At 37.5% G+C, this 9,002-nt stretch overlaps 2 protein-coding genes across 3 annotated transcripts; both read right to left on the reverse strand.

Moving 5' to 3' along the window:
• Positions 1–5,809: 5,809 nt before the first annotated feature.
• On the reverse strand, positions 5,810–7,663 carry LOC106080781 (uncharacterized). Of its 2 annotated transcripts, XM_013242315.2 has the most exons (4): positions 7,582–7,663; positions 6,337–6,419; positions 6,079–6,265; positions 5,810–6,020 (listed from the first exon to the last, which is right to left on the reverse strand). In XM_013242315.2, the coding sequence occupies exons 2-4, from the start codon at positions 6,391–6,393 to the stop codon at positions 5,854–5,856; spliced, it is 411 nt and encodes a 136-aa protein (XP_013097769.1). In that variant the 5' UTR covers positions 6,394–6,419; positions 7,582–7,663; the 3' UTR covers positions 5,810–5,853. The 2 variants fall into 2 exon arrangements, with proteins under 2 accessions (XP_013097769.1, XP_013097768.1); XM_013242314.2 differs by lacking the exon at positions 7,582–7,663 and having other exon boundaries at positions 6,337–6,495.
• On the reverse strand, positions 6,512–7,575 carry LOC106080780 (G patch domain and ankyrin repeat-containing protein 1 homolog). The gene has a single exon (XM_013242313.2). The coding sequence runs from the start codon at positions 7,556–7,558 to the stop codon at positions 6,512–6,514; it is 1,047 nt and encodes a 348-aa protein (XP_013097767.2). The 5' UTR covers positions 7,559–7,575.
• Positions 7,664–9,002: the final 1,339 nt, after the last annotated feature.

Here is a 9,002-nt window from a genome sequence, read left to right on the forward strand (position 1 = left end):
CCTAAAGTCTGGAATGCCAAGGTGAAGTTATACAACGTGTACTATATGCCGCCTGATGGTATTTGTGACCCAGGTTTTAAGCTTGACATCAGTCCTCTGTTGTTCGATTAAAATCGCTTGGTATTAGTATAGGAGGCCTTTTAATAACATGATTCTCTGGCTGATATGGGGGTTCCCCGTTATCTGACGAATTGGATTGGTGCTATGCTGATGGGCAGAATAGCAAATGCTTCACTAGCTGGCTGGCTATGCTCGATTGGGAGGATTGGGAATTGAGGGACAAAGCAGGGAAGGGTTTTATCTCCTCTCTTGTGGTTCTTGGTTATCAATGCGATTATCAGGTCCTTTGAAGAGGATAGAGTGAAGGAAGTTGTATATGCTGATGACGCTGTTATTAGCCCGGCACGGGATAACTATGAGCACTACACAGCCTGGAACTTTGAGCTCCGATCTGTGTGGTGTTCATTGTCATCACGAGATGCTCAACTGGTTGAAAACGACCGCGTCCAGGGTTAGTGAAATGCTCCATAAGGAGTAGTTGCAACTGCAGTCGCAGACATTCAGTGGCATCGAGTGGAGAGGATCAGTGAAAGGTAGGGTTGCACCGGCTCTTGCATAAATACTGAGTGTCTATGATGCTCGATACGACAAGGCAAGATATTGCCTGCGTGGAACGATAACGTGGCATAGACGACTCGACGGATTATTTACCGGGTGGAAATTCTTCGATGGCGAACTAGAGGTTGTCCAATCGTTGAAGATTGAAAACATCCCACCCTTCTCGGGTCCCTCAGTCCAAGGTGAATAGGGGCAGGGGTGTACGTTGAGTCCGTGTTCGAAATATCTTTCAGTCTGAGGTTCTTGAGATCCTCAGGACCTTGAAAATGAACCTGGGTCGGGATCGTGGACCCTGTCAGACTCTCAAAATATATGCTGATGGTCAAGTGAGGTCGAATCCTTTCTGGATCTTTAAGGAGCGCTTCGGTCGTTTAGGAGCAGCTGTCCGATTGTTGTTTTTTTTGTTGTAGCAGTATCTTGTGTTCTATCTTTCGTCTGTTTGATTCTGTTGAATATCCAGACCCAAGAACTCTGCGACTAAAGTGGGGTGCGTCCAGAGGAATCTGGGTCTGAGTCGAGTGTGTCCGGCTGGGCAGTTAAATAGGTGACACGTGTCGTGTGTTACCAGGTCACAATCGAAACACACATCTTGCACGTTGGCAAAAATCCTAGCTCTGTAGGAATTAAGGCCACTGCATCTGCAGGGTCGTAGTTGATTCAGAACTACTCTGGTTTTCGGTCAATTTCTTCAGGTGGATGGGAGGATGAAGGAACCCATCGGATCAATCCGGTATGTTGGTAGTTCACTTATATTAGAGTACGCGTTAAAGCAATTTACAAAACAATCTTCAACGAAGCTTTTATTATTAGACAACTGAAAAAATTATTTCTGTATTGTACAAATGTCTACCAATAATAATTCAATGCATACATGTGAATATAAAAATATTTAGACAAAGTACAAATTGTGTTCAGTATAAATTTAACTCTAACACCCTTCCTCAATTTGAACTCCAGCCTCCTCTCGGAATTTTGTTAGTTTGATAGTTGAAAGTGGTTTGGTCATCATATCAGCAATCATTGTTTCTGTTGGACAATACGTACAAACGATTTGATTTTTCTTTACATAGTCCTTGACAAAATAGATTTTGGTATCAATGTGCTTTGTCCTATTGCTAAGTTTCTCATCTTTTATCATACGCAAAACACTTTGATTATCCTCAAAAATTGTTGTCGGTTGACATTGTTTAAGCATCATATCGCTTAAAAGTGATCGTAGCCAAATTGCTTCTTTGCATGCTTCCGATAGAGATACAAACTCTGCCTCAGTTGATGAGAGAGATACACAAGTTTGCTTTCTACATGACCAGTTAATTGAACCACCGTTAATTTTGAAAATAAATCCAGAATTAGATTTTCGGTCGATTCTATCCTCGGCCCAATTTGCGTCGGCAAAACCAATAAGAACATTTTTATTTGCAACGCATTTATTACTAAGGTGTAAGGTGTGATTAACTGTGCCTTTCAAGTATTTTAATACACGCTTTAATTCATTCCAATCTTCTTGAGTTGGACAACTGACTTTTTGCGCCAAAATTGAAACACTTGCTGCTATATCAGGTCTTGAATTTACACTGATGTACAGCAGTGAGCCAATAAGTTGTTGATATTTATTGTTATTTAGTAAGAGTTCGGATGAACTTTTACCATACCCAGGATCAAGTGGATATTTTGAAATTTTTGAATCCTGCATTCCAAATTCTTGCAATAAGTTTTCAATAAAGAGTTTTTGGCTAACGCAGTAATTAGATTCTTTATCCTGCGTAACTTCCAAACCAAGATAATGATGTACTTTGCCAAGATTGGTTATGTCAAATTTTTCTTTCAGTAACTTCTCCACTTCACAGATGTTGTTTTGCTTTTTGCTTGCAACCAAAATATCATCAACGTAGATTAATATATATACTAACCCTTCCTCGTTGGTGTATTTTGTGTATAAACATCGATCTGCATTACTTTGCTTGAAGCCGCCAGACACTAGGACCTCATGAAGTGTTTTATTCCAGACATTCGCAGCTTGCTTCAATCCATACAAACTTTTTCGAAGTTTACAGACAAAATTATTATTCCCTTCCTCAAACCCTGGTGGCTGTTTCATATATATAACTTCTTCAAGCTCACCGCTGAGAAAAGCTGACTTTACATCAAAATGAACAACTGACATACCATTTACACCAGCGACAGACAATAATGTTCGAAGCGTAGCTTGTCGAACAACAGGAGCAAATACTTCGTCATAATCAAAACCAAATTTTTGACTAAAACCTAGAGCTACTAGGCGGGCTTTGAAACGTTGTATTTTTCCAGTAACATCTCGTTTAATTTTGAAAGTCCATTTGCATCCCACAATATTTGCATTGTCAGGTTTGTCAACAATATCCCAAGTCTTATTTGCCTTTAAAGATGACATCTCCTCATTCATAGCTTGAATCCATTCGTTGCGATGTACCGATGAAATCGCTTCCTTATACGTCTTTGGTTCAGCAATGCTCGAAACATTAGAGCTTATATACGTCAACCTCTCTGGTGGTTTTCCCTTAGTAATGCGGTTTGAACATCTAAGTGAATTTTTATCTCTTTCAAAAACTTCGCATGGAACTGAGTTATCGCTTGAGATCATCGTGTTCATTGTAGATGTAACTAATTCTTCAGAATCAACTGCATTATGTTCTTCCAGGCTATAAAAAGATTCCCCATCAGATGAAATTTGATCTGATATAACTTGAATGAAGTCATTTGAAGTACGTTGATTATTAATTTTTTCAATAGATATTTCACTGTGATCGGTCTCTTTAAATTCTTTTCCGGTTTCATGTAAATCAACATCTATGAATTTAACATCTCTGCTAATTACGACCTTATTTGTTCTAAGATCAGCCAATCTGTAACCCTTTGAATGCTCATCATATCCAACGAAAGTCAATATCTTGGTCTTACTATCCCACTTTTTCCGTTTTACCTCAGGAGTAAGAACATGAGCTTTCGACCCAAATATGCGCAAATGTTCAATAGATGGCTTTTTCTTTTCCCATAGTTCAAATGGTGTTGATACAATTGTCTTGCTTACCAACCGATTTTGCAAATAATTCGCGGTCATAATTGCGTCTCCCCAATATTTATTTCCAATACTTGCTTCCTTTAGCAAACATCTTCCCATTTCGACCAAACTTCGGTTTTTACGTTCTGATACTCCATTTTGCTGGGGTGAGTAAGGAACAGTATATTGGTATTGAACACCTTTTGATTCCAGATAACTTTGGACGTGTTTCGATACATACTCCCCTCCATTATCTGATCTGAGGATATTAGGGTATTTGCCGAATTTATTTTTCACCATTTCCATATAGTTTTGAATCTTCTCGTAAACCTCAGCTTTGTTATTTAAAAGATAAACTATTGTATAACGACTAAAATCGTCAATAAACGTGACAAAGTACTTCTTTTTTCCAGGAGTTTCAGTTTGCATAGGCCCGCAAACATCCGAGTGAACTAAATCCATAACTGCGTTCGATTGTGTTTCTGAAACTTTGTGAAATGGCGTTTTCGTCATCTTACAACAGACACATACCTCGCACGTTTGCGTTATACCACAATCAACAATTTTAAAATCACTCATTGCTTTATTTGTTTGCATCTCCTTTACAGCATTGACGCTTCTATGTCCGAAAACCTTATGCCAATAATGTATGCAGTTTCGAGAACTACATTTGGCTAACATTGCCTGGTTAGTCCTTTGTCTGAGACAAAACAATCCATTATGCATATCTGCGACACCAATTTCTTTGCCATTTGCAGATTTAATTTTACACTGCTTATTTTGAAATTCAACCTTAAAACCGTTTCTCATAATTCTTGAGATAGATATCAAATTCCCGTGAAATGACGGTATGTACAAAACATCTTCCATGGTAACTTCTGACTTGACATTTTTAAAATTATACATTATCAATTTACAAGATCCTTTACCACTAGCCACTACGGCAGTCCCATTGGCAACTGAAACAGATTCACATACACTGCCATCAAACGTGATAAAATCCTCCCGTCTTGTGCTAATGTGGCAAGTAGCCCCAGAATCTACAATCCAATGCGATTTGTCACCAGCAGAAGAAAAAATATAATTTTCTTTATTCTCAACGTTATTAGCTTGCTGTTTGGATTCATTGATGTTTCTTTCCTTTTTGAATTTCCAACAGTTCTTCTTGAGATGACCCTTTATTTTGCAAAAGTGACACCGCTTTCCATTAGCATCATCCTGACTTGACTTGACTTGAGGAATTTTGAATGTTTTCATCACGGAATTTGGTTCGACGTTCTTTGATTGACGTTGATATTCTTCCAGCAAATTGTTTTCGACAACGTGTATTGTTAACTCTTCTATTTTTCGAGCTTCCAATGCCGTCACCAACGTGTCATATGAAGGTGGTAAACTGCTTAGTAACATAGCAATTACCCATCGTTCAGAAAATGTCTCGCCAACCGCTTCCAGCTTTTCAAAGAGAATTTTCATATTCGCGATGTGATCAGCCATGGTATTCTCCATACTAAATTTCATTCCACATATCTTACGCATTATTTGTACACTACTTCCAAGAGTGTTCTTTTCATGATGTGCCTTCAGGATATTCCAAGATTCTTTTGCAGATTTAGCTTTCCTGATAAGTAAGAGCTGATTGTCCTCCACAGATAATCCTATCAAAATCAAAGCATTTTCATTATTTTTCATCCATGACTCATCTGGTACGTCTGGAGCAGATTCCACAACACACTTCCAAGCTCCTTCCCTTCGTAAAATCAATTCCATCTTATACTTCCAAAGATGATAATTATCCGCGTTAAGCTTCGTAAACGACGTCTTAACTAAATCCATGGTGGCCCAATAACCTATTAGAGTACGCGTTAAAGCAATTTACAAAACAATCTTCAACGAAGCTTTTATTATTAGACAACTGAAAAAATTATTTCTGTATTGTACAAATGTCTACCAATAATAATTCAATGCATACATGTGAATATAAAAATATTTAGACAAAGTACAAATTGTGTTCAGTATAAATTTAACTCTAACAACTTAAGCGGCGATTACCATACACTAATAAACCATATTTTTGGACGATAATTTTTAACAAAATTTTACATACATCGCAATTAAAATCTACCTTCTAATAACACAAGTTTGTATTTGCTCATATAAAAATATCTTAATTTTAATTTTTTTTCTACATATTTGTTAGTTTACAACATAGGTAGGTTTGCTTTGAGTGCATTAAATTCTTTACGATCTAAGGGTTTTATGTGAGTACCAGAGTAGGGGGAGAAATGTTCCAAATCTCGATGTTTGTTAACTAAAATCTTTTGATCTGATTGTAGGATTTGAATTTCACGCTCAATTTGTTGTTGATCTGTAAAGGCAACGACTTATTAAAGTAAATAACAAAATTGTCTTGCAGTTCACATCACCTTTTTTAAGCAATTCCAAAGCTTTGGATCTATCCAACTTAACTAACATGCTGCCCAGAGTTGTCCACACCTTCTTTTCAGACTTATCATGGGGCTTTTCTAGTTCACGTATAGCTTCTCTATTTTGTTGGCGTCGTTTATCTAAAGCTATCAGTTCTTGTTTGTTGACGAGAACTTGATCAGCCACCTGTTAATGGAAAAAAATTAAAATTAAAAATATTTATGTGTTATTTTTTGTTATAATCGTTAACAAAATACCTCTTCTGTTGATTTTAAAATTTCTAAACATTTTTGTTCATTCGATTTGGAGGTCATAGTTTTTTCTCGATGTAATTTCTTGTCTGCATAAAAGCGTTAAAAACATTAATCATATAAAATGGATGGAAACTTCGGAACATATCACAAATGGGCAAACAATGGCATCCCATGGCATTTAATTTAGCTCATTTCTCAAGCGTTTTTCCCGCTTCCATTCCCTGACTTTTTCTCTGCGCATATCATTGCGATTGCGTGGTTTCTTTTTGTAGTATTGCGAGTTTTGACGTTGCACCGCTTTCTTATCGAATGCCTGAAAATGGGTAACTCTGGCGGGTTCCTGTTCTATGCCCAAGCCAGTACGTTGTTTGCGTATTACCGTCTTAACCGGATACAAACGACCACTTTGTGAAGGTCCTAAGCCACTTTCTCTGTCCCAACCTTGTTTCATCATTAACTGCAGGCCTTTATTGCGTGTGGATATATTAAACTTTTGCAATTTATTATCGCCCAGGGAAGACTTTGTATTAAATTGATGCACTGTTGAAGACAAATGACATTTTCTAGTCGTTTCCGAAAATGTTCTTTTGCAAATATCGCAGTAAAAAGGTTCCAACTGGTTTCCCTCCTCATCAGAACTAGTTGAACTACCATCAAGATGCCTCCAAAAAGTTTCCAATATTTGTTCGATGTGAAAGTGACCCTTTTTTCTAGCCAAATCTTTGGCCATATTTCCTGCCTTATCTTTAATGTCCCTGTCCACTCCCAGTTGCAATAAATATTTGACAGCCTCCACATTGCCCTCACAAGCAGCCATCATTAACGTTGTCCAACCATAGGCATCACATGCATTAACATCTTGTCCTTCAAAGTTTAATTGCCTTAATTTTTCCACATTATTTTCCAATGCATAGCGTTGGTACTTGTTTATATGGAAGGACTCTCTCAGTGACAGCCTTGAGGCACTATTAGGTCTGTAGCAAGGTGATGCTTTCGTTTTTGGTTCTTTAACATGTCTATTTTCCGTTTTCGTTAAACTCTCGTAGAATTCCTTAATTTCACCACCATTGACTCCTTCAATTTGATATCTTTCTTTGCTGGTGGAACTGTGGGTGCCTTGGTGTGTTTCATATATGCCTTCTCTTATAAAACGCTTAATGGGAATATGTATGGTAGATAAGGCTCGCCAATTGGGATGCAATTGCTCACCCATATTTTCCTCCATTATTATAAAGGAAATTGATTTACCAGCAGAGAAATCTCAAAAAAAATATAAAGCCAAAGAAAAGAAAAAACAACAGCTGTTTGGTTTACATTCGCAAAATTATTGAAGCCGGAAAAGTGTACTAAACGTAACGTAGCCTAGCTATGGAGTCAAAAGCAGGTTATGATAAACAAAGCAAGGTACTGTGTTCTAATTTCAAAATAGGTGTGAAAATTTTTAGCAATAAAATAAAAATAAAATAAATAAATAAATATTATTATATTTTAGAATATAATTCTAAAAAATTTTGTGTAGTAACAAAATCTAAAAAATATTGAAAAAAAAAATTAAAAAATAAAGTAGAAGAATTCTTCGATGCCACATTGGCGGTGTGCATTGACATCGAAGGGGCGTTTACAATGTGCGGACCGACACATTGATTCAAGCCTTACAACAGCACCGGGTGGGCCAGGTCCTTAGAGCTTGGATAAACCATATGCTAAGGAACAGGAGGATAAATTGCGGTCCTATGACATAAATATAAGGGAGAAAGTGGCACAGGGCAACACAAGGGGCATCTTAAAGCCACTCCATTGGTTGATCATCGATATTCACTGAATAAGGTTAAGCCAAGTGATCAGCTAACAACAATTTTGTTAATTTTTTGCAGTACTTGGCTTTGAGAATGTCAACTTATTCCCATTTTACATTCATTATTTGTTTACGTTTTCTCCTATTTTATGACATTTTCAATTGGCCGATTTGAGTGCAGTATCTGTCAAAATCAATTATTAGTGCAACTATTATTATGTGTATGTTACTTGTTCGCGCTATTTTTCGTTGTTTGTGTGTGTTTTGGTTTTTAACTATAATACACATACACACAACCAAAATTCGCTGACAGATAGTCCACTTCGCGAGAAAAAAATTTACTCAGCTGTTTACGGAACACTACCTGGTAATTATGTCATGGCTGCTACAAATGATAATGCAAATAAAAACTAGAATGTCAATTTGACTGTGCACAGAAGTTTGACAGCATAGTGGAAATTTGCGCCACCATCCCCAGAGGATTGTATCGTTAGTTATTTTGTTGTTGGACTTATGACTTATGACCCTGGCGTTATTGTTGTAGCCACATTTTCATGTGGAGGTGGCGATTTTCGTCATGCTCCTGTAGGTGAGCAAGCTCGTTCAGGTCCAAAGGACCGATCGCTGTTGGTCAGGGTGACCATTGGTTATTTTAAGGCGCCAATAACTCGCCTTGTCATATCAAACATCATAGGCACTCAGTGTTTGTGCAAGAGCCGGTGCCGCCCGCTCTCACTGAGACTCTCCGCTCGATACCGCTGATTGTCCACGACTGCCGTTGCAGCTACTTCCTATGGAGCATTTCACTATCCGCAACATATCACACTCTATATAAAAAAAAAACGTATAAGCTAGAAACAGGTGAAATAAATAA

The sequence above is a fragment of the Stomoxys calcitrans genome, chromosome 5 (genome assembly GCF_963082655.1).
Source record: "Stomoxys calcitrans chromosome 5, idStoCalc2.1, whole genome shotgun sequence".
Taxonomy (NCBI): domain Eukaryota; kingdom Metazoa; phylum Arthropoda; class Insecta; order Diptera; family Muscidae; genus Stomoxys; species Stomoxys calcitrans.